This window comes from Vicugna pacos, chromosome 4 (genome assembly GCF_048564905.1).
Source record: "Vicugna pacos chromosome 4, VicPac4, whole genome shotgun sequence".
NCBI lineage: Eukaryota > Metazoa > Chordata > Mammalia > Artiodactyla > Camelidae > Vicugna > Vicugna pacos.
The window spans coordinates 54,739,838-54,766,860 of record NC_132990.1 but is presented as its reverse complement, the minus strand read 5'-3'; the positions used below and the strand labels follow the sequence as shown (position 1 = coordinate 54,766,860).

At 35.0% G+C, this 27,023-nt stretch overlaps 1 protein-coding gene across 2 annotated transcripts in view; it reads right to left on the bottom strand.

Moving 5' to 3' along the window:
• Positions 1-2,454: 2,454 nt before the first annotated feature.
• SMC2 (structural maintenance of chromosomes 2) overlaps positions 2,455-27,023 on the bottom strand; it is a 46,916-nt gene continuing 22,347 nt past the window's right edge. For both annotated transcript variants that reach the window (XM_015238949.3, XM_072959867.1), the window contains 9 exons: positions 24,746-24,870; positions 20,580-20,773; positions 19,346-19,489; positions 16,010-16,204; positions 13,708-13,908; positions 11,228-11,344; positions 7,929-8,089; positions 5,272-5,419; positions 2,455-4,253 (listed from right to left, as the gene is read on the bottom strand). In XM_015238949.3, coding sequence (XP_015094435.1) covers positions 4,095-4,253; positions 5,272-5,419; positions 7,929-8,089; positions 11,228-11,344; positions 13,708-13,908; positions 16,010-16,204; positions 19,346-19,489; positions 20,580-20,773; positions 24,746-24,870 — 1,444 coding nt within the window. In that variant the 3' untranslated portion in view covers positions 2,455-4,094. The remainder of the gene's footprint in view (positions 4,254-5,271; positions 5,420-7,928; positions 8,090-11,227; positions 11,345-13,707; positions 13,909-16,009; positions 16,205-19,345; positions 19,490-20,579; positions 20,774-24,745; positions 24,871-27,023) is intronic.

Below are 27,023 nucleotides of genomic sequence, written 5' to 3'. Positions count from 1 at the left end.
TGGTAAAATGTTTAAGTGAAACTATATGGGACTGGGGTTTTCTTTGTGGAGAGCTATTTAGTATCAGTGATGTGAGTCTATTCAGGTTTGGTCTCATGTCAATTGTGGTGATTTTTATTTTCCTAATAATTTTCCATTTTGTCTAAAACTGTCAAATTTACTGGCACAAAAAGTCATAATTTTGTATTCTTTTAAGTAAGGTAAGATCCATACTGGCAACTCTTCTTTCATTCCTGGTATTAGTGATTTATAATTTGTCTGGTTTCCTTGATTGGTCTAATTAGAGAGCTACTGATTTTATTGCTCTTTTTGTTAACCAGACATTGGTTTCATTGACTTTTTTCCACTGTTTTTTTGTCTTCATATATAGTTGATTTTTATCCTTTATTAGTTACATCTTTATATTTTATATTTAATTTGAGCTTACTTTTATTCTTATTTATCAAGAATGAAGATTAGGGTAGAACCTTAGGCCACCGAGTTTTTATCTTTTAAAATTTTCTAATAGAAGCACTTAAATATACCATTTTCCAACAATTTTTTAAAAATTAAAATGATACAAAGTATGATCCCTGGCCATAACAAAATTAAACTAGAAATCAGTAAAGCTACCTGGAATAGCCCCAAGTATTTGGATATTAAAAACACTCCCCAAAAATCCAATAGTCAAAGAAGAAATACCAAGGTAAATTAGAAAATATTCTGAACTTAAGGAAGATGAAACAGCAATGTATCAAAATTATGCAGTTGAGGTTGAAGCTAAAAGATTTAGGAGGGATTTTTCTTTTTATAGCAATAATTGCTTATTAGAAAAAGGTCTCAAATTGATAATCTAAACTTCCACCATAAAACTAGAGAAGAACTAAGTCCAAAGCAAGCAGAAAAAAGGAAATAAGCTAAGAACAAACTCAATGAATTGAAAACAGAAAAATAATAAAGTCAATGAACCTAAACTCTGGTACTTTGAAGACAATAAAATTGACAAGCCTCCAGTAAGACTGACAAAGATAAGAAAAAAAGACACAAATTACCAGTATCAGGAATGAAAGAAGGGACATCAGTCAAGACATCAAAAGGATAATGAAGAAATACCATAACCTCTGTACACAAATTTGACAATTTAGATGACATGAAACAATTCCTCAGAAAATACAAACTATCGTAAGTCATTGATATGAAACAGATACTTTAAAAAGCCCTGTTAACTATTCAAGGAATTGTGCTTATTTCACTCCCCTCGTCCCAAATCTCCAGGTCCAGATGGTTGCACAGGAAAATTCTACAAAATATTTAAAGAATTAACAGGAATCCTATACAATCCTTCCGAACATAGAAAAGGAAACACATCCAAATTCACTTTACAAACCTAGTATTACCCTAAACCCAAAAAATAGAAGGAAAAAAAAATTACAAGACAGTACCCCTCATGAATATTCATAAAAATCATAACCAAACCATTAGCAAATAGAATTCAGCAGCACATAAAAAGAATTATACATCATGATCAAGTGGGGTTTACCCCAGGGATACAAGGCTGGTTTAATATTTAAAAATTAAGCAGTGTAATATGTAACATTAACAAGCCTAAAGAAAAAGTTATTATGATCATATCACTGCAGAAAAAGCATCTGAGAAAATTCAACACCTATCCATGGCAAAATTATGATCAGACTAGGAACAGAAGGAAACTTCTTTAACTTGATACAGAACATCTACCAAAAAAGCCTATAGCTAACATATTCAGTGGTAAAAGACTGAATGCTTCCTTCTAATTTTGAGGAAAAAAGCAAATATGCCAGCTCTCATCTGTTTTACAACATAGTGCTGGAAGTACAAGCGAGTGCAGTGAGGCAAGAAAATACAAAAGGCTTACAGATTGAAAAGGAAGAAACTGCCCCGTTGCAGATGACATGGACTGGAAGTTAGATTACTCTACCATGTTGGAAGAGGGATTCTCAAGTCTTTGCTTTTGCATTTGCTGCTAGCGTACCTGAAATGCCAAAACCAAAACCCAGAAAGTACAAGGAATCCTCTCTTCAAATGTTTGAGGTTCTTCCTAAAGATAATTTTTACATATTGTGCATACTACTCATCCAGATTTACTTAAATTTAGTATGTACAATAAATGCAGATGTCTGAGCTGTCAGGTGATATATAATAGGTTCTGGAGACTGACTACCGATACTTGTATCTCGACCCTTCTGGTCACTCACTGTGTTAACACTGGGGGCGAGTTTCCCGACTCCTCTGCTTAGTTCAGTTTCCTTAGGTATATAGTGCTGATGATAAAGGTACTTACCTCACTGCATTATTATTAGGATTAAGTGTGAAAAGATGTACAAATGAATAGTGTCTGATGTACAGAAACTTATATTAATGTTACTCATTATTACAGATGTGTGAAACAAATGACCCCACCCCCCTTAATGTGTTCCCTCTAAATCAAATGACAACTTTATTCACAAAAATTTAATATTTGAGGGTTTCCATCAAAAAGCAAAACTGTACATAAGACAAAAATTAGGAAAGCAAACAGATTTGTTAGCAAAGAAAATCAGTACATATGGCAAAATGTCCAATCCTACAAGTTATTTATAAAATACTAGGTAAAATAGCAATTAAATACTATTTTTGTAACTAGTAAATCACAAGTATTAAAACTAACAACCAGTGCTGACAGGTTATGGTCAACAGGTATACTATACTGGTGACAGTGTGAATTGATGTAATTCTTAATTCTTTCTGGCAAACAATTTGCAATTCATTTGAAAAGAAGTAAACTTACGTTTATTGCACGTGATATTGGACTTCCTATATAACTCAGCATTTACAGCTTAGTTCTGTCCACTGTTGGAGGAGGAGACAAATTCCACATTCATTCCTTTCCAATGTGCCCCATAGTATCAGCTATCTGGGTGTCACCTGACATTCTCAGATATGTATCAGGTATGAGCATGTATAGGAAGAGGATACCACAAAGGAACTATGACTCAAGAGTCAAGAAGAAATGTGGGGCCAAGGTCAGATTAGATCATGTCAGAACCTTCCAGATTTGGAGAGTTGAGACACTGTTCTAACAATGCATCAAGAGATACTAAGAACCATATAAAGCATCACTCTCAGTGTTTGTTAGCGCCATCATTTGAATTCTTAAAGGAAATTCATACTTTTGAACTGGAAAGCAGAGGAGGACACTGAGAAATAATTATCGAATTTTAATAATCCTTTTGGTACAGCAGATGGATCTATTTATTTATATATGCATCAGACTAAAAGAAAAAGATAAAGTTGGTTTAGTCTGCTGGCTCCTACATTTTCACTCACCAATAGATTGTCATTGATTGGATTATGAAAAGGCTGGTAAAAATCTTTGAAAATATTCGGAGACTTCAGATAAACCTACAGCAGAGAGCAACATGCAACACATTCTCCCAAGCTTTTATTAAAATAATCTTAAAAAGATTGCACAAACCAATTACTAAGCATATAGAAACATGATATTCAGCATTAAAATGAGAGAAATCTTTCAATATCAGTTTCCCATCTGAGTTTAAATCAGGGATCTGGCACTGTGTCATCAAGGAACTAACCAGAAATAGCTCAGTGCTCGCCTAAGAGCTTTGTGTTCCTTTTGTTGGTCCAGTTACTTGCTTTATAATTCTTCTTTAGCTATATGACATTATTAGCAATAGAAAACACACTATTACTACCTTAGGAATTAACTAATTACTAAAAGCTGTCAGCTGTATTTATCCTATAATTTAATTTCATCTGTTCCTTTGTAATTTTGCTTTTACATACAAAATCTACTACCAACTACAAATCTCAGGTTCCCTAATCTATAAAAGACTTGTATAAGAAAAGGCATTTGATGACATGCATAAAATCACAATCACAGTAATTGGACCATAGTTAACATTAATTCAGAAGCGGAATTTATGTTCATTTATAAAGGAAGAGAAAATGGGTTAAGTAACAAAATATTAAATTTTTATATAAACATATGAGATAAATCCCAAGTTCTTAAAAAGTTTATGTTTAAAAAACAGGTCAAGTTGAAGGAGTAAGTTTGTGCTTGTAATTTCCATATGTGATCATTTGGGTCCTTTTGCCTTGGGTTTGGTTTCCTTTGGAACTTTCCCATTTTGACACTGAGTAAATCTGGCTACTGTAGAAACACCATCCACAAACTTGGTTTTGAAAAGGACATTTGCATTGTTGAACATACCTTCCTTTAGGGATACCACAATGAACTTAAGGGAAAAAGAAAAGCAAAGCATAAAAAATATTTTCAATATTCTTGTTCACTCTTTTTATACTCGCAGTTAAGAATCATTGGAAGATATTTTGATTTTGTTATTTCTTTAAACTCTTGGCTCCAAGCAAATAAACATCCTCAAATGCAGGTAACAGCTAGTTGTATTAGGCACCTAAAGGAATTCTTTCCATATTCAGTTTTAGGAGTCTCTCAGTTGTACTGTGAGTGCTTCCTCCCCCACGTTTACTACTTCCTGCTGGTTGACTCCTTGTTGCTATCTACGGCAGCTGGCTTCACTGTCTTCTTGTTCGCTCTAAATGCCCTGGTGAAATATTTTTCTCTGTGATATTTTAATAAAATCTAAGACAGTTTTAGGTTCCTACAGCACTATCATTAGCTCAAATGGAACATCTATATAACTAAGAAAAGGTACCACTTCACTGCTATCTGTTGAAAAACTGCTGTAATAGATACATCTCAGTCTAAGATAACTATGTTAAGTGAAGTCCCCCAGAGCTGTTCAGTGCATTATCTGTACAATCTTATTTGGCAGCCCTAGATCCTGCAGCAACAGTTTAGTAGAAACAAACTGTTTTTAGCTTCACAGGGTTTTTCTCTACTTTCTAGAAGGGTTGAAAAGAACCCCATCTAGTGCCACACGATTTCTTGAGATATTTTTCAGGTATATCCCTGAAAGAGTCTTGTTTTGATTGTGCACCCCCTGGCAACTAGCTAGAGAAAATAATTACCCTAAATAATTCCAAATTATGGAAAACTCAGATTCTCCCTCATGCTACAACCGACAACTATAATGCCAGGCTCTTTCTTTAATAACAAATGAAAACCCTCTTTCCTTCTATACTCATTTGAATAGAAGCATATATTTAAAGAGATACACTATGTTTCAGTATTCCTCAATCCTAAATATCTTATTTACATTGACCACTATCAAAGAATAGTTTTAGGAAAACAAATACTAGAAGTATTCTGTGGCATTTTTTTCTCATTCTTACCTGAGAGTGTGTGAAATGAGTACGCAGCATCTGTCCAATATTCTGGGTGTGAGAAAGATCCAAGGCAGCATCTACCTCATCCAGGATATAAATTGGAGCAGGTTTGAAGAGGAGCATAGACAGTATTAATGACAAAGCCACTAAAGACCTAAAAAAAGAAGGCCGGAAGAAAAGCTATCAAAACTTGATTTTACCACTTTTTACTAAAACACTGAACAAACCTGCTATCCTGTTATCATTATTATGAATAGTGCAGATTTAGCTGAAAGATGGCCATGGAGAAAAGAATTTAAAGCATCAAACTTCAACACTGTTGTATTAAAATGTTTTACTTTACCTTTCCATTTTTCCTCTCTTCAGTGAGTTTTATTTTGAATAGAACAGGTAGTATATATATATATATATATATATATATATATATATATACATATACTATTCTTTCATGTCAGATAATTAAGGTATGTTTGGCTTCTATTCCTTAAGAAAGTGTTTAACAGTGCTAATTTTCTTTCCTTCCCCAATTCCCTATTAGATGCCTAAGTAGCAGGTGACTGAGGGCTATATACTTACTTAAGACAGTTGCCTTCCTAACAGGGTAACTGGTTTAGGTGCCCCCTGTTCAAACTTTTACTACGTATGCACCCAGGTGTGCATGCACAGAAACACGCATACTCTTTTTTTTTTTACTGATACTATTTGAGAATACAGATTATGTACAGATTATGGCTCATTACTCTAAACACTTCACAGTGTCGGAAGTTCAAATAATGCTTATGTGATGGTTAATTTTGTCAACTTGACTGGATCACAGGGTACCCAGATACTTGGCTAAAGATTTTTTCTCCATGTGTCTGTGACGTGTGCTGGATGAAATCAGCATCTGAATTAGAAGACTCAGTAAAGCAGTTTGCCCTCTCTCCCTAAAGTGGACAGACATCTTCCAATTTGTTGTGGGCCTAACTAGTAAAAAGAGGAAGAGGAAAGAATTCATCCCTTCCTGCCTGATTACTTGAGCCGGTACATGCGTATTCTGCCCTCAGTGCTTCCACCTGGTTCTCAGGCCTTCAGACCCAGATTGAATTACACCACTGGCTCTCCAGCTTGCAGACAGCAAACTGTGGGACTTCTCAGCCTTCCCAATAAAATGGGCTAATTCCTTATAATACATCCCTTCTTATATCTATATATCCTATTGGTTCTGTTTCTCTGGGGAAGCCTGACTAATACATCTTATTTAAAGTTTGTAGTTACTGCCACTCGTAGATTCTATAGCTCTTTTTCAGTTCTCTCCTACATCTCCTTTAACTGTACCTGTTTTTGTTGCAATCTGGTATGAAGAATTATAATTCTTACAATATTTCTCTGAAACATTTTACAGAAAACCCTTTAATACAAAATATTTATATTTATCTAATATTGACTAAAAGTCACAGTAACATTTGTAACACACTTAATTCTATAACTTTAAATATCTCCTGGCATGCAGCACTAAACAGTCAATCTAATGCTTACTGTATTCCAACAGGGTATTTATTAAGAAACATGTAAGTAGGAGAAGAAAAGTATATAGAAGTAGAGGCGGTCTGGGAAGGTGAAACCAAAATTTCTAGCAAAGGAACTGAATGAAAGAGTCCAATAAAAACCGACAACAGGGAGCCTTGCATTCACTTCTGGAGGAGGTAGCTGCGGCCACTCGAGCAACCTGAAATTACGTTTCATGGGCTTTTTCTATGCCAAATACTTAACGCATTGAGCTCTAAATTTAATCATTTGGGGAAAAAAATATTACCAAGAGGTAAACTACTATGCTGAATTGTGGGTTATCTGGGGGAAAAAAAGCTTGTATCATCTTAATTATGGAAATAATTTTTAGGCTCCAATGAGAAAATAAGCATACATTCTGTATTTTCCTCAAATTTTTCTGAAACTTTGGCAGACAGTTAAAGATACTGGGATCTAAATTTTGGGACTTAATTTCAATTGACAAGCAGCAGAAACTTCTTTTAGACTCTTAACATATTTAGGAATTTTATCAATAATGAAAAAGATAGAGCGGACTGCTATTCTACTCATAAAAATGACAAAGATTTCATAAGAGAAGTTAACTGGTCTTAGCATTTCCTACACGCATTACGAGTTACAAGATGACACAGGGCACATGAGAACGATTCAAGGATTATGGACTGTACATCTGGCAGGGGAAAGAAATACAAAATTAATAACCATCTTCAGTGACTGTGTGTGTGGCTCTCCGCAGGTAAGGAGCTTCCCTCACTTAGTGAGAATACTGGGCTTTGTGTGGGTTTCCCTCCCTGCACCTACAGTCAAGGAATTGCTCCTAGGAAGAAAGCTAGGGTACACACTGGGCTCAGCAATTTTCTTTCATTTCGTTCATGTATCATACTCTTGGGTTATTCCTTTTCCAATGTCTGAAAATAATTGTTTTTCATAGTTTTCTGAAACTGTTTTTTAATAATTGTTTTTCTAGTTTTCTTTTGCCTACTAAAAATCAGACGTTCTAATCAAAATTTGTAATCTTATATTAGGCTCCTTAAATTCTACATGCAAAGATAGAACAGCAAAACTGAAATAAAACTGGGCAGTGAAATGATGGATTATAATAAAATAAGAGGAATTACTGCAAAGGAATTACTCACCTCTGACCACCACTAAGTTCAGTTAGGTTTTCTTTCCAAGTATTTCCTAAGGCAACCTTAAACTCCAGGCCATCTAATACAGTTTGCCCTTCCGGTGGTGCAAGCATAGCATTAGCACCAGGCAAAAGAGTAGAAAAAATAGATCCAAAGTCCTTGTTCACCTGGGTTTAAAAAAAAAAAAAGATATTAAAATATTAAAACATTATAAAAGGTATTTCAAGAATCATGCTGCATACGTGTGCAGCCCAGCAGAAGCATTTTGTTGTCTGTTAGTCTGGCTCTCGGGCTGGCAAATGTGGTCTGTGTGACAGACCTAGCCGTGGCCACTCGTGAATGTATCGTCTGTGGCAGCCAGCAACACAGCCATGGAGTCTGGTGATTGCAACAGAGACTGTATGTCTCTGAAATGTTTCTTACCTGTCCCTTTACAGAAATCGTTTACTGAGCTTTACTTTATAACTTCCAGAGGGAACTAGAAGCTAAACCTCTAACTCTGCCATGAAGTTCTGATACTTCTGTAGGCCATGTTGCAGGAATCCTCCGAGATTCACAACTGGATAATAAAAGATACTGAACTTTCAGTTGGAGAAGAAAAACAAAAACTCATTTTGGCAAAAAACGTTCTCATATTTTTTTGTGTTGACGGGTATAGTGAGCTAGGCCTGTGGTTAACCAGCCACCTTTAAAAAGCCTAAGATCAGGGTGAGGTCTCTAGGAGAAAGAGAGGCATGAAATCAAACTAGATTTGTTGAAGGTGTTGAATGGTTCTTTTCTATATGCTTCTTCTCAAAGCCTAAGAAGTTAGGGTATCAAGGGACAGGAATAGGATTGAGCACCAAAAGAAAAAGGCTAAAGAAACTATTCGGCTTATCCCCATAAAGCCACAGTAGGCGATTACACAGATTTAGACCCATATTCTAGACTGTAACTGGACAATTTCTGTGCATACACACTTGATTAATGATTTGAGAATTCAGACAACTGTCTTCAAAGACATGACTAATAATCTCAGAGTTCAGCAGGCAAATTCGAGAGCATATATGTGTGTGTGTATGTGTGTGTGTGACCATGCACGTGCATGCACTCCCACAAGGATTAGACAGCCATGTTTTCTAGGGAAATCTCCAAATTCAAGTGCAAAATACACTTTTTATGAATATGAGTAATAAGGAAATCTAGATGTAAACAGTGCTCCTAAATATAAATTTACTAAGGAACACACATTCTAAGAGCAACTGCACATGTGCTGAATAATATCCTATACAGAAAGTAGATTCCAGTTTGATCTGGGATAGATTTCCAGAGCTAGGCAAGGTTCATCATAGTGGAGCAGAGGACCACTGCCTTTTTGGGGGGACAAAATGGAAGACAGCATATATTTATAAATGCCCTTTCCTTTTTTAAATTGTTTTGACCACGCAGGAGAGAGGTACCCAAAACTGAGACAGTGGAATTCTGCTAAATCCCAAACATGACCATGAATCCCACGTGGGAATTCCTCCAAAGGGGGAAGAGAGAAAGGTGTCAGTTAATGGGTAGAGAAGAATGTAGCCCTATCATAAATAGAAAATAAATCAAATTTTAAAACTCCAATGAGGCTAAGAAGGAAACAAAAAAGCAAAAACACAACCAGTGCCTAAAATACTCTGGCTTTGTGAATCAAGTTTGCTTGAAGCCAGAAGGAAGTCTATAATGCTGATAATAACAGTACCTATCTCATTAGGTTACTGCAAGGATTAAATGAGAAAATTAGTATGAGAATACCTGACATATAATAAGCACGCAATAAATGTACTTGCATTAGGAGAACTTTGGAGATTGGGGAAAACATCGGTTTAAAAGATAAATTTGTACTTGCATTAAATCCAGGAACTGTGGGGAAAAACAACAGAAGCAAATCTCCTAGACCTAGTGTTAAATCTACATGTTGTATAAGAATAATGGGGCCAACTTTTTCCAAGCATTTTTAAAAAGATAGACAAACAAACACTATAGGGAGATAGAACACTGAAAATAAGCTGCAGAACAGGAAAAACAAGGTGACTTAAAGGGATAACTGTACTGTTCTTACTGAAAATAAAGTTCCTGCAGAATTAAAGAGAAAAAGAGGAAAAGTGGCCAGTTATATCCCAAAGGCCAGACCTGTTAAAGTACCAAACAGCACAATAACTACGGAATCGTTTGAGTAGGAGTCTTTTGCTATGGTAAATACAGGGAAAACTTCACAGCAGAGGCTAAGGAATTACCCTGAAGGTGACAAATCTATGCAGTGAGGGAAGTAGAAATACAAACTTGAAATCTGCCGAAGTTGGGATAAAACACAAATGGTAATTGGGATTTTGCTGAATATGAATTATGTACAATACTAAACTTCCTTGTTTATTACCCAGTCTTTACAGAGCAACAAAAGGGTATTTTAACCTTGGTTCTAACACAGGAAAAGAGAATCCCAGATTTTCCACTTTTTGACTATTATGAGCTTAGACAGGCTATTTCATCTTTCTAAGCTTTGGTTTCTTCATTTATAAAATAGAGATAATAACTATCAAAACTACAGAACTGTTTTAAGATAATTAATGGAAAATAATAGAGCAACTGCTGTATTATAATAATATAATTATTCTCTAATTATTAATCTAACATGTATGAAATGCTTTGCTAAAAACCTACAGAATGCATATTTATGAATTCTGAAATGCAAGTAATAATGTAAGTGGTAAGGAATACACAATCTTACTATAGAAACATTCTTAGAACTAATATTTGACCTCAGTGCATCTGGGCAAGAGAAACCAGAGGTCTGAACCAATGGGTCCCTTGGAGAGATCTTCCAACAACTGGAGTTCTCCCAGTGTGAAACTGATACTGCTTCCAGTGTCAAGCAGAAGGTGAGTGGGGGTCAAGCAGATACTGGACAGTATTTTCCCAATATTAGAAGACTCTATGATCTCATGAGAAGACGACAGTACAGTGTCTCCTTTAAAGGTAGCCCAGACCTGAAACAACGTAAGAATGAAAAATGGAGAAATCTAGAAAGTTAGAAATTTAATGTAACTTAGGAACCAGGGAAGTACGCTATGAGAGTGTGATGGCGTGACACAACTTACCTTTGCAAATCAGTAGTAAAGTCCAAAAGGGCAAACTGCTTTTAAAAGTGTACGATGTTTTAATTAAGGTATGAGGATAGGCCTCAAACACAAATCAGTTATTTCAAATTCATCTTAGATTAAAATCCTATCAACAGTATTGTTCATCCTTGCTTCATACAAAGTAAATGATAATATCTTTGGTTCAAATACCTTCTGCCAAGCAATATTTAAGGCTTGATTTTTCTTCTGGTCAAGATCTTCTATAGTTGCCAGGATTTTGGATTTGTCGTTTTCGACAATCCTTTTCTTCTTCATCAAGTCATTATACTAGTAAGATAAAAAGCATACTTAATTTGGAAAAACAAAATTATCTTTTTATTTCCGACTGAATTCTAGAATATGGAGATTTCATTATTTTATATGTTGTGTGTGTGTGTGTGTGTGTATATATATACACAACTCCTATTTACCAAAAAGGCATACTATAGTAAGAGTTATAATGTAAACCAAATTGAGGAAAGTAAATAATCATTTCTATGTAAAATTCAGTGACTATAATTGGGAACTTATAGGACAAGCTTTTGAAATATTCTGACTCCACAAATATTCCTGTATCTTCCTAGCAGCCCACGCAAAAAGGGAAATGAATCTACCATATATAAATTCAAAAGCAGCCCTGAATGCTTAAGAAGTGAGGTCAGTCAGTCTTAGCAGTGACACAAATAAAATTTCAATTCTTCACCTTGATGTAACAAGTCATACATAATCTGGCTTTTAATTTATCTCTGAATTTTTGGCATCACACTCCTCCCAGGCTCCAGCCATATGGTCTTTTTTCAGTTCCTTGAACATACTAAGTTCACTGTAGCCTTATGGCCCCTGCATTGTTCTTTCTGTTTCTGACATAAGCTGGAGCCTTAAGTTTCAGCTCAAACATCACAGACTCAGAGTGGCCTCCCCTGGTTAATGCAGAAATTTACTGGAAAAAATTTTGAGGGAGGCTGCAGAGGGATAATCATACCACAAGTAACAGTAGCACTTTCTAAAAATCCTTTTAACTTATTTCTGCTCAAAGCCTCACATTTTAAGGAGGCTTCAAATTCTCCCAAAAAAACTCCAGCCAGTCCTGCTTATTTCCCTGCTGTCCCTCTCCTTTGTGGAGAGGAGGTTTCAAGAGTTTGACATTTTTATCCTATTCCTTGCATAATTCCATGTAGTTTCTTACATGTGGTGACACAAAATACAACAAAAAACAAAAGGCCAGCTGCTGATCAACAACAGAGCCTCCCTCTCTGGTAAGAAGATGGGAGTTGGTAAATTACTTTTAAAAAAATATCAGGATCCAGTTATCATCTAATAAAAGCAAATAGTAAAAGTAAACAAGTGTATGATGTTAAGCAGCTCAAATTCAGACGGAAGATTTCCCTTCCACAAATATGCCATATATTGCAAAGTTTTAATGGAGAAATGAAAACCAGCAGGAATATTTCAGAGAGATTACAGCAAGTGCGTTACTAGCCTGTTTGGTATCTAACAGAATAAAGATACTAATGTCAATGACAGTTTCAAAAAATGAGTTAAACCCATTACCACTAAATTTCTTAAAAGTGACTGAGCTCATAAGAACCATCACTTTTACAGAGCTCTCGTTAACTCTGCTATGCAAATTCAAACAGAATTTACAGAATTAAAGGAAAAATCACCCAGACTGCTATTTACTATGGAGCCAACAAGACTAGAAACTGCTTTCTTCCCCTTTGGGTTTTCTAGGGACATGGCAGACTATGAAAGGTAGGGGAGATGGATAACATTATTAAGTAACTGAAAGCATTAAAACAGAAGACACTGCTGGATTTATGGATCTGTAAAACAGCGTTTATGTATATAACAGTTTTAGTCATTACTTATGCAGAGGTTCCAGCCTACACTAGAATCAAAGGAAGATAGCAGTTAGGGGTGATCGGTGAGGAAGCAGACAGCAGGATACAGGTGTCCCCACTTTTCAACACACCACTTTGCTTTTATAAGAAAAGGTAAAAAGCGAAAATAGCATTCAGCATGTGTTTTGCAGCGAGCCCTTACGGAAGCAGTGCACAGCCGGAGCACCGAGTGGCACCATCGAGCTCCTTTACTGGGAAGGACACCGAGCATCTCAGCATCAAGCTGTCAGAGTTTTGCGCTGGGTCTATGGGCAACTGTGCTTTACCTCAGGTTATTGTGTGCATCTGTGAGCAAGGTGTAAAGCGAAGGAGGAATTACCTTCAGGCGCACCATTTTGGTGTAAGAAAGGTTTCACAGGAATGCCTCAATTTTGGGTGGTGGGGAAACCTGTACCCTATTTTTTGAAACCTTTTAAAAAGGCAAGTGAAAGAAATGATAGCAATGTGAGGACTTAACATGATCAAAAAGTGTTTTTATTTACACCAAGAATAAGAAAAGAGTAGATCATTTTTATGACTAAGGCCAAGGCCAGTGGAAAAGTCATCCAAGGTATAACAGATTAATTAACTGATGATGCAAAAAGAATGCAATAGGAAATAACTGAAACAGGAGAAAAGGAAAATCCAAAGAAAACAAGTATCAAGAGCATCAAGCAAAAGACTGACTCTAGTAACTGCCTCAGGAGCCACATAAAGCCGTCAGCGCTACTCTGCTATATTCTAAAATGAGCTGACAGTCATAGGACTTACCCGCTCTTCAGCTTCTGTCAGTACATTCATAGCTCTCATGTTGACATTTCTTCCTAGTTTCTCCTTCATTTCTTGCAACTTCTGAAGTCTCTGACCAGCTTCTTTTGGGTTGTTAGTTTTGAAATCATAGGCGCTATTGGGTTGCCCAAAGAGGTGTTTCTCGGCATTAATCCAGTCATAATCTTTCAACATTCTGGACACCTAGCCACATACAATGATGATAAAAAAATATTACTGCTTACAAGCTTATATTTACAAACTAGTTTCTTATATATAAAATAGGTAAACAAGGTCTATTTAGCACAGGGAACTATATATTCAATACCTTATAATAGCCTATAATGAAAAAGCATATGAAAAGGAATATATATAATTGAATCACTATGCTACACCAGAAACTAACACAATTGTAAACCAACTCGAATCAATAAAATAACTAAAAAAATGAACAAAAAAACAAGAGCCAGTTTCTTAAATATTTAGTAATTTTAAACCAAACATTTTGGAGAAAAATCCCATGATGACTTATTTGAAAAAAATGAGGTTCATGGTTGACAGAGAATCTGTAATAAGTATGAATATTTTTACCTGGAGAATAGGCTCAAGAAACATGACTATATAGAAAAAGATCTTCCTACTACTTAAGCATTAGAATAAGAGCCAACTTAGAGAAATAGTTACAAAATGTAATTATATACAATACATCTTCACTGTAATGAAATCAGTCAGGTGAGGCTCTGGAATTTACCAAATTCCATCTATTGCTTCAAAAAACAACTTGTGAAAGTTAAAAGCCTTATAGGCACACTTAGGTCATAGATTTAGGAAAATCATGGAAGCTTAATCCTAACTGTTAATTCTTCTTGAAATTATAATCTAAGTAAACAACTGTCCTAAATATTGACTCTATCTTCCTGCCACCCTCTTTTGACAAGGCACAGCAAAATACTACTTTATAAAATATAACCAATTAAAAATTTTTAATTATAGTGCTGAAAGAAGACTTTCTTCTATTAGAATTGTTTAAGGATTAGAGTCTACCAGTCAGAACCAACCGTATCAATCATCTTTATTAATTATGTGGGTACAGTCTCACCACTAGACTCCAAAGTAAAATGACCACTTCTAGTCTCTCTTCCCTGCTGACCTGTGAGCTCTATGCAGGCATTCTGTGTTCATGTTACTCATTCTTCCATCTTTCATGCCTGGCACAGTATGCAGTAAATACCTGATAAGCTATATATTTCAAAGAATCCTTGATTTTTCAGCAGTTCCACTTGCAAGTTCCTCTTTCTGTCCCCTTCCCTTAACTGTAAATAAAGGCTAGTAAATACCAATCTAGCATTTTCAATTATCAAAGAACTATTAACAGTGATATTAGCATTGGTAACGGTTCAGTGAATCCACTAATACCAGGCTACAAGGCTAACAGGAAATCAATACTAAAATATTAGGATATTATGATGTGGCCATAAAAAAATTGTTTTTTAAATCAAGTAATGAAACTGAACAGGTACTCATGGGCTCTTTGAGAGGGTGGGAAACTGTTTTGTATGTTCTGATCTTTTTGAAGTTAAATTCCTTGTACTTTCATGATGCTAAAAAAGACTTAAAAGGCACTAAACTGTTATACAGCAGTAGGAAAACATGACTGGTGAATTATTAAAACCAGATAAATGTAGCCTCTTAACCAAGCAATGAATTTCTGCAAAACCACGTATTCTCTTTAAGTACTTAAGGCACTGTGATACAAGAAGGAAGAAACTTTGAGACCAAAGAGTAAGTGACCAAAACACTGTGGGATAACCTCAGGAAGATAACTGCTTAGCAAAACATCAGAGATTTCACATGAGGCTGCAAAAACTGACTCTACTGATCTTCAGAAGGACATCCTAAAAGCAGTTAAGTCCTTATTTTAGAAGTTGCCTGTGTCTATTTCTCTGTGAATTCTTTCAATTCAATCTGAAATAAGGAAAAGAATGTATAGTATTACTACTAATATATTAGTAATTAGTTCTATGCACGTTCAGGGATAAAAACCAGTCATTTCCAAGGGAGACCACTAAATATTTGGTAAAAACATCTTGGAGATGGGAATAAACACCTAAAATTAAATTTAAAAACAAAACATTTTTGCTATTTGGTGATTGCAAGAGGCAGTTAACATAGTTGTAAGCCTCAAAATTATGTTACACAGTAGTTCTGCCATTTATATGAAATTCTTCATGTAGCAGTTTACTGGAGTATTTCAACAACACAGGCCAAAATTTGAGTAAGGGTAAAAATGAACACCACAACTCGCCTTGGCAGCAGCATCTTCAGCTTCCCGTTTGTGCTTGCTGATGTTGTGGTCCAGTTCCTTAATTTTAAGCTGAGAATCATTGTTTTGCTCCTTATGCTTTGCCACTTCTGCATATTTAGTTTTAACTATGTTGTCCTGGGCTGTTATCACTTCTTTTTGCTTGGTCACTTCTTCTTGAGCTTTGTTTACTGACTCCTGAAACAAGTAATTAGAAGACAATACATAGCAAGGTGTAAGAGAGAGTCATTTTTAGTTTTCTAACAGCTGGGAAAGACGGCAATGTGATTACAGGTAGGTGGTCACCCAACTCTCTACATTTTATGTCCCCATTAAAATGACTAGTGAATTTACACATAAGAGGAAACTTGTAATACTCCTAGAAAAAAAAAGAAATGGGATGCAGTGTTCATGCTGGAAGCAAAGTTTCTGCAAGATGCAGTGTACCTGGGGTCAGCTGTGGAGGGGGCACTACTGAAATCTGACCTCAGATTGAGGTCTCAGAAAAGTGGCATTTTAGGGTAGTTAACAAGAAGACAGTCTAACAGACTCCCAAATGGCGTTTATCAGGAGGGGCAAAGAACAGGGGTGGCAGTAGGGTGGGCTGGGATGTGCTCCTTTCCCTCCTAGAGATGTTAAGACTTTACCTGTGGCAATGGAAGGCCAGAGTGGTTCTAGCACATGTGTCAAAATAGAGATATGGAAGAAGAAGAAATTTTTTTGAAGAAACGTATCTGTGGCACAAAGAAAAACCACTTTCTCTAACGTTTTACAATCCCCTACTTTCCAAAGCTGAAGTTATTTCAACTTTCAAAGTAATAATTACAGCTAGGATTTAGTTTACCAACTGTCCCCTCTCCCCTGCTCCCTAAACCTTGTTGCTAGATCTTAAAAGTCGTCCTCATACAGGTACAGTCAAACTCACACAAAAGTCTAAAAAACAAAAAACCTAGCTCCACTCATTTTGGTAGGGGGAAAACAAAGAAGTAGAACAGCCTGCTAAAAGACTCTGAGGAAGAAGAGCTCTCTGTTGGTGTAAGACCAGTATAAATTTAGGAATTTTTTAGGCATGCTTATTAGAAAACATAATTTTGAGCAATACACAATATTTGATAATATAGTTAAATTACTGAATGTGCTATAAGTGCTTTTATTTCCTTGTAATGTTTGTGTCACTAAAGATCTTTTGCAGAAGGAAGATAAACCACAACATTCACATACAAAACCCAAAACAAGAACCCGTGACAAAATGTGTTTATGAAGATTCCTCTCATGCCTGGAGGTTGAAGACTGCATTGCAGGTGTGACTGTTTTAATTTTTCACAATGGTAGGGGTTTTGTAAAAAAAGGAAATCCATCACTTAAGATTGAGCAAAAGTCAAATTTCAGTTTTGTCTGAACCTAATTTAGCAGGCAATTTCTCTTCGTAGCTCCCTGAGAGTGTCCTTTGGTACTCTTGTATCAGCAAGGGGGAACAATTTAGAATGTAGAGCCTGAACTAACAACCTTTAAAAACTAAGTGGTCCATTTTATAGTTTTCCACAAGGGGAAATAGATATGCTCTTTAAAGATAAAATCAAAACATATACTTATTTCTACATTTAGACCAAGGAAGGAGTGGCTTATCTTACTTCCATATTTCTCTTTAGACATAAACATCTAATTTTTAAAAATTCCACAACATGATGTCTATGAAAGATAGTAGAAAACAGAGGAACAAGATGAAAAATAATGAGATTAAAAAAAATCGGGAGGAAACAAAATATTTTAAAAAACTAAAATTTACTTTGAAGGCAGAAAAGAAACCTTAGAAAATATATCAGTGACACAAAGCCGAGAAGCACTTTGAAGATAAGTTGTTATTCTGCTATTGATTTGATAAATAATGTGTTAAAAACAAAAAACGTGAAGGTAACCACAAACAGAATCAAGAGGAAAGAACTACCTTCTAAAATACTGCAGGCTACAACAATTAAAACTAAAACCACCATCTCCAGGGAAAAAAGGGAAATGAAGAAACAGATGACAAAAGGCCAAAGCACACTTTACTACCGTGCAGGTACCGTGCAGGACGGAACACCCCCTGTTAAAGCTATTTACATTTTAGTGAACATGAAGATCAATGATACACTACTTACAAAAACACTACACAGAAACATAACAGAAAACTTAAAAAATCAAAGTTGTATCAAAAAACAAAAGTAGTTACACTTTGTACAGCATGGTGACAACAGTTAATAACACTACTGCATATCCGAAAGTTGCTGAGAGTACAACTTTTAAAAAGTCCTCATCACAAGAAAAAAAATTTTGTAACTATGTATGGTGACAATGTTAAGTAGACTTACTGTGATCATTTCCCAATATATACAAATACTGAATCATTACATTGTACACCTGAAACTAACATTATGTCAATTACACCTCAATTTAAAAAAAGAAAGGAGTAGAAATAATATGAAACAAAACAGAATTCAAGGTCAAAATCATAAAAAAAGTCAAGATCTAATAAAGACATATCACAACATTAATTTGCAGGTGACAGAATGTCTTCATAACATGTAAAAGCCAAGCCCCTCAGCCCCAAGTGCACCCTTTACCGCCTGCTTCTGAGCTGGGAACAGTTCTCCCTCGCCAGATGCATCACTAAAGGCTGCTGCAGGGACACTAAAAGGAAGGGGCTTTATTTCTCGGTTCTGATGTGCCTTTATTAAAGGCAAGCTTATCATATACAGGGACTAGTAGCTTACACGGCTTTCCCAGCAGCGGGGACTTCGCAGCATTTTTTGCAGGCTGGGCATCTCCCCGTGGCCAGTTCCCCCTGGCATCTCAGCTATTTTCCAGCAAGTGCCCCCATGCAGCACTCTCCTACGTGTGGCTTCCTCAGCACTCCACCAACTCCACCACCAGTGGGCCACAGTTACACAAAGACATAACTAGGTCTGTTCCAAGCCCTGCAGGTAGAATGGGATCCTTTCCAGACCTGTTCCTTCCATGGATGCCTCTCCCTCGGCCCTACAGGTAATGACCGTTCCGTCTATATGCTGTTCTTACATTCTTTAGAGTTTTCTTTACTTCTTAGCAATCCTGCATCATTCTAAACTCCTGTATAGCTAATCACTTTTTATTTAAACTTTAGTCAAATTACTGTGCAGTTTTTGACTTCTGAGTAGAACTGGACTAAAACAATTAGTAATATTATTTCAGAACTCTTTCTGGGTTGGTAATCATCATTTTGCCTCCCATTGTGACAAGAGGGAAGAGATGGAGACCTCTAAAGTCAAACACCTTCAGGAGATTAACATTTGTAATTTTTCCAATATGGTAAGTAAATCTTACCTTATTTTTAGCCACCTCTGCTGCCATTACTGCAATCTGACCTTCATAGGATTTGATAGCTTCATTTACAGCTTCAAGCTGTTGCTCACAGGATGCATGCTCTCTCTTGAGCTCTTCCAATTCCAGGGTGATAGCTTCAACTTCCTACAAGAAATACAGCATCTGGGCATTCAACCATTTGTTAACTACTAAAAAACAAAAATATACATATCAACAAAATCAGTAAGATTCTCAAGCAAGTAAGACCTACAGCTTATTCAGCTACCAAAAATATGTAAGCTATTTCTGAAGGGGAAAGGGAATTAATTTTAATATATTAAAAAAATGATGACAAATGTACATACAGTTTTATGGGTTCAAAGAACTTTGTATAAACTATGTCCTTTATCCTTCTATTCCTACAGGGAAAAACAATATGGAATTCTACATAATAGATAAATTAACAGAGGTAAAGCCTGTTTAGAATTATTCAGTAACAAAAACATTAGCTTCTCAATTTTCTTCTTTCCTCTATAGCCTTTAGTTTTTTAGAAAATACTTTGTGCAGTTATTTAATGACAGAATCATAAGGTGGGTTAAAAAAAAACTACAAAAGATTTAAATGAAATTTTACAGAATAGATTGAGCACACAGCATTTGTAGACAGAAAAACACAGGTTTAAATTCCAGCCTTTGCACTATCCAAAAGATCAGACATCACCAGTCCACAATCAAACAGCAATTTATAAATATAACATGCTTTGTCTCACATCATTCTCTCACAGCGTACATTCACACAGATGATCAGCAAACAGAAATGTCAAAAGTGAATCTCTGGTTAAGCCACAGGTGTCACATGATAGGAGCTTTGGTCCACTCTTGAATGAAGCGTTTACCAAAAGGCAGCTTTGCTCCTTCTCCAAAATTTGCAAACCTATACAACCCTTACTCAAAATTATATGATGCTCAATTACAGGGTTTTAGATTAGAACATATTTTAATTTGACTCATAACAATTCATAATTTATCTCCTAAAGAAGCACATCTCACTTTTGGATTTGGTGATAAATTTTGATGCTGTACATTAGAAATTGACACAACATTGTAAAGTGACTACATTTCAATAAAAATACATATACAATAAATGAGTGAATGAATTCTGATGAATAAAGCCAAGGCCAACCAATGGTGTTTGTTCTGCTACCTTCATTCTACGTTAATGTTAAAAGATAAGTTCCATTTAAAAAAAAATTACCTGTTGTTTTTCTTTCATTTTCTTACTAGAAGCATCTGCTTTAGTTTTGGCGCAATCTAGTTTTTTCTGAGCATCCTTCAGTTCTCTCTCTCTTTCAGCTTCTGCATTTTTCATTTTATTCTCCAATACTTCATATTTTTCCTCTGCTTTTTTTTGAATTTCTTTGGTGTTTTTTAAGGTCTCCTCACTTTCCTCTGCATCATAAAGTAGGCAAATATGCCTAAATGAGGTCTTCCAACTATTAACAGTTACAGATAATGGCTAACAAATTCAACTTTTAACAGAAGAAAAGGTATGGAAAGTTAGAGGCAAGAGTTTAAAAAAAGTTAACTGTTTTAACCTTATTCTAGAAATGGTATGCTGAAACATAGATCATGCCTAAGAGCCATAGCTGAATTATCTAAAAATCTGTAAAGAAATTATTTCCAATCACTTGAAATTAAGTAACATAAACTTTACTTACAACTTAATTTACTTTAAACAAAGTTTTGAAACAACTTATGTAAAAAGATAATCTGTGATCTTTTTAATATTTATATGCTTTCAAAAACCAGAACTGAGAATATAACTATGGTGTTTTTTTATTTTAGTTACAAGAAAACTTACATTAACTACATAACTTCTAGGATGAAGTTATAACAAACATTACCTTTAAATTTATAAATTAAAAAAATAAAAAAGTAAGATATGAGTATATTATGGTCACAACTGACATACACTTTTAAGTGTCAGGACCTACATACAAATATTACCCTGAAAGCCATGACTACACAATTTCCTACACTACCTTTCATTGTAGAGTACCATTGCAAGAATCAAGAGAAATAAAAATACACCTTGACATAAAGGAAACAGAAAATACAACATACCAAAACTTACCTTAGATGCAGCAAAATCAGTTCTAAAAGTGAAGCTCATAAGAGTAAATGCCTACCTCAAGAAATAAAAATCTCAAATACACAACCTAACTTTATACCTTAAGGAACTAGAAAAAGAAAAAGCCCAAAGTTAGTAGAAGGAAGAAAATAAAAAAATCTGAATGGAAATAACTAAAAACAAATACAAAAAAAAAATCAATAAACTAAGAGCTGGTTCTTTATAAAACTGACACTTAGCTAGACCGAAGGAAAAGAGAGACTCAAAGTCAGAAATGAGAGATGTTACAACTGATACCACAGAAATACAAAGAAGCACGGAAGTTTAGCATGAACAATTTTACACCAACAAATCACACAACCTAGAATAAATACATTCTCAGAAAGATACAACCTATCAAGACTGAATCAGGAGGAAGCAGAAAATGTGAAAAGATAGATTACTAGTAAGGAGATTTAATGCATAATCAAAAAATTCCCAACGAAGTCATGGACTAGATGGCTTTACTGGTGAATTATAACATTCAAAGAATTAATACCAATCCTTCCTTCTCAAAGTCCTCCAAATAGTAGACAGGAAGGAAACTCTTCCACACTTTTTTTGTGAGGTCAGCATCACCCTGATGCCAAAACCAGAGAACACCACAAGAAAACATTACAGGCTATTATCCCTGATGAACATAAATGCAAAACTCAACAAAATATTAGCGAACTGAATTCAATAATACATTAAAAGGATCACACACCATGACCAAGTGAGATTTATTCCAGAGATACAAGGATGGTTCAACATTGGCAAATCAGTCAACGTGGTATATACAACAGTAACAAATGAAAGAAAAAATCATGGATATCTAATAGCAGAAAAAGTATTTGAGAAAATTTAACATCTACTTATGATTAAAAACCTCACAATAAAGTGGGCAAAGAGAGAACATACCTCAACTTAATAACGGTTACACATGACGAGCTCACAGCTGACATCATAATCAACTGAAAAGCCCAGTTCTTCCTCTAAAATCAGGAAGAAGACAAGGATGCCCACTCTCACCACTTGTATTCAACATAGTACTGGAAGTCCTATAGTCATTAGGTAAGAAAAATGAATAAAAGGCATCCAAATTGGAAAAGAAGTAAAACTGTCGCTTTTTGCAGATGACATTATATACAGAAAACCCTAAGGACTACATCAAAAAAGTGTTAGAAATAATAAGCAAATTCAGCAGTCACAGGATACAAAATCAGTACACACAAAAATCTGTAGTGTTTCTATACACTAACAATCCCATTTAGTATCAAAAAAGAATAAAGTATCTAGGAATAAATGTAACCAAGGAGGTGAAAGACCTGTACAGTGAAAACTGTAACACACCGATTAAAGAAATTGAAGACAGAAATAAATGGAAAGATATTCCATGCTCATGGGTTGGAAGAATATTGTTAAAATGTCAATACTATCCAAAAGCAGTCTATAGATACAATTCAATTCTTATCAAAATTCCAATGGCACTTCTACAGAAACAGAACAATCCTACAATTTGTATATAACCACAATAGACCCTGAACAGCCAAAGCAATCTTGAAAAAGAACAAAGCTGGAGGTAACATACTCCCTGATTTTGAACTATATTACAAAGCTAGAGTAATCAAAACAGTATGGTTTTTTTTTTTAAATAAAAACAGACACAGATCAATGGAACTATTGAGAACCCAGAAATAAACTCATGCATACATGGTCAATTAATTTATGACAGAGGAGTCAAGAACATACGATGGGGAAAAGACAGTTTCTTTAATAAATGGAGTGGGTAAACTGAACAGCCAAATGCAAAAGAATGAAACTGGACCATTATATAATATCATACACAAAAATTAACTAAAAATGGATTAAAGACTTAAATGTAAGACCTGCAACCATGAAACTCCTATAAGAACACAGGTGGTACTCTACCTGACATTGGTTTTGATATTTTGGATTTGTCACCAAAAGCAAAAATGAACAAGTGGGACTATATCAAACTAAAGAGCTTCTGCACAGCAAAGGAAACCATCAACAAAACGAAAAGGCAACCTACTGAATGGGAAAACATATTTGTACATCATATATCTGATAAGGAAGGGGTTAATATCTAAAGTTTATAAGGAACTCATACAACTCAATTAAAAAAAAAAAGCAATCCAATCAAACAATAGGCAGAGGACCTGAACAATTTCCACAGAAGACATAGCCAACAGGTACATGAAAAGATGCTCAACACTAATGCATATCAAAACTACAGTGAGATATCACTGCCTGTTAGAATGACTATTATTAAAGACAAGAAATAACAAGTGTTAGTAAGAATGTGGAGAAAGGGCACACTTGCGCACTGTTGGTTGGATTGTAAATTGGTGCAGGCACTACAAAAAACAGTATGGAGCATTCTCCTTCTGAATATTTATCTGAAAAAACCAAAGACACTAATTTAAAAGATATCTGGACTTCCAAGTTCACTGCAGCATTATTTACAACAGCCAAGACATAGAAACAACCTGTGTCCACTAATGGGTAAATGGAGAGAGAAACTGTGGTATATACATACAACGGAACTATTATTCAGCCAAATAAAGGAAGGAAATCCTACCATTTGCAACAACATGGATGGATCTTGAGGTCATTATGCTAAGTGAACTTAAGTCAGACAGAGAAAGACAAATACCATATGATCTCATTTATATATGGAATCTTAAATATCCTAGCTCACAGATACAAAGAAAAGATTTGTGCTTGTGGGAGGCAGAGGGTGGGAGAGGTAAATGAAATGGGTGAATTTTTAATTTTATAAGAGAAAAAAATGAATGAAAATTTAGTGGGGGGAGTAGGTGTGTGGACACTGTCCTAAGTAACAAGACAAATTTCAAACTACCATATACACTTAAATTCCGATTAAAGGTATAAGACAGGTTCTTAAAATTAGGGATAGAGATAGCTATAAGTTGAATTATACATTAAAAATTTCTGTATAGCAAAAATACTATGAACATAAAGCTAAAAGACAAGCATATAAGTAAAAAGGTATCTGAAATGCAGATAACCTATAAAAATCAGAACGCTATATATGAGAATAACAGAAATAAATCATGAGCAATCCAACAAAAAGGGGCACACAGATAGAAAATTATTACATATTATTATTAATAAAAGTATTTAAAGTAATTAATTCAAATAAATATATAATAAACATGAGCTCTTCTAAATACATGAAGTAAGGATATCAGTAGAAACAGATTAGCATAGAACATTTTTCTTACCAATGATCTTTTTAAGCGCATCTAATTCTTCTTGTTGCTTGTGATATGAGCTTTGCTGAAGCTTGGTTTGTAATAAATCTGCCTCCTCAGTTTTCATCTCCCACTGCTGTTTCAGTTGGCGATACCTGAGAAAAAAAGAGTTTATAATAAATGACAACAGTTTTTCTGATGGTTGACACACACTTAAACAGGCTCTTCCCTGAAACAAACTCAGATATAAACAATGTAAAATGCTACTGGTTACAAGACTCTCTTAATGACTCTCACATTTCTGAGGGATCAATTAAACTCAAGTCTGATTTGGCCACTGAAGGTAAACAATTCTAAATGACTAAGACCAACAGTAACTATCCACAGAAATATTAATTTTAAAAAACACTAATAGCCTTTGAATAAATAGGTTTCCTTAAAAATAATCCCTTCTGCTGATCCTTGTCAAAAAGAGAAACTCCACAACAGCTACCCACCACAAAAATAAACAATACATAACAATTATATACAATTTCAAAAATTTGGTTATTAATCCCCATTTCCAAATGTTAAAAAAAAATAATGTTCCCCACACTTTGTAAAGAGACCGATAGTTTAAAATGGAACAATACCGAACTTAAACATTTGCAGTGCACTTTGCTTGCAAATCCTGTAATTCCCCCCAAGTCCTGGCCTCTTGAAGTTGTTTCTTTGGAAGGTATTTTGCTAATTCAGCTTCAGTGAAATTTTAAATTACAGTAAATTCATAAGGATGCTTGTTACTAGAAATTCATGTTTGAGGAAAAAGGAAGCAACTTGTAAAACATAAACACTCCCTTAAGTATTCTTGTCTGAGACTGCTTGACAGTAACTAAAAACATAATTTTAACTTAGTCTCTATTTTCCTATTCATTTAAAAATGTAGAGTATAGAAATCTGAAAAAAGATATAAGCTATTTTCCTGATGTGGTGTATTAAAGAATGGCTTTAGTTGACCCTTTCACTCTCATTTTTCAAGATCTATTTCCTTTTCCTCAACCTCAGTACCAATTAGTTTACGGGACAATTCTGCAGAATAAATAATCCAGTACGGCTCCACAAATTAACAGTTCCAAGCCAAGTAGGACTCCAAACTCACTGCCTTGACAGAGCTTCCACATATCAGACAAATCCTTCTGCATCTTTCTCACAGGAAAAGTTCATTTACTTTATGGTTAACTTATGTTAACGAAGGTAAAAGGCAGGCTTACCATGCATATAATGTTTAAAAGTGGGCATTTTAATGTAATTTTTATCTTGGAATGAACAGTTTGACCGATTGTAACTATCTTTTCCATATATATACTGTGTCCCATAAAAGTCTTGGTACCATTCTAAGCTTTCATAATTTTAGAAGATGAATGCCAAAAACTTACCCTCAAAAAAATTATTTCAAAGTTTTTGATTTGTTTTTTAAAACCTTTACTCAAAATTGTGAATTCTGAACAAAGTGTTTGATTTTGATTTAATCTCAGTTCCCATTTGCCATCTTGAGGGACTAGAAAAAATTACAATTAAACTCTCAAATGATGTACTTTGTAAGTTTGTGGCATTTATACTCCTGAAGCTTTTAAAGCAAGTAAGGACTCTTCTGGATAACCATGTGATGAGTTCTCTCATTCAGGAGTTTATTCAACAGTCGTCTTCTGTGAGGCTCTTCCCGCCCACCCCAACTAAAATTTAAAAGCCTCTTTCCCTGGAGACTTCCTATCTCCTTTCCTATTTTAGTTTAGAACTTAGCATTATCTAACATGTTTTACCAAATTAACTTTTTATATTGTCTGTTTCCCCAAATACACATATGAAAACAAGATGATGGAAGAGATTTATCTGTCTGGTTCACTGCTGTCTGTATTCCCAGCTCCTAGAAGGGAACTTGGCACAAAGGAGGCACTCAATAGTGAATAATGTTAAATGACAAAAAAAAAAAAAACCCAAAAAACAGGTTACATTAAATAGAATGATCCCAATTAAAAAAAAAAGCTACACAAATTTTGTGTCATACACAAACAGAAGTAATGTTTAAAAGAACACATACATACCTATATCCACACCCACACAAAAACACTAAATAAACACTAATTTTAGTAGTGATTTTTGACATGTACTTGTTTAACTCCTCCACAGGCAACCTAATGATGTTCAACATCTACAGGACAGCCACAATGCTGCAAAACTTGGTGTAGATACCCGATCCATGCTATAATATGTTACATCATTTCAAATCAAAGACTCAATTATCCTCTGGTGTCAACCTTCAGAGTATCTA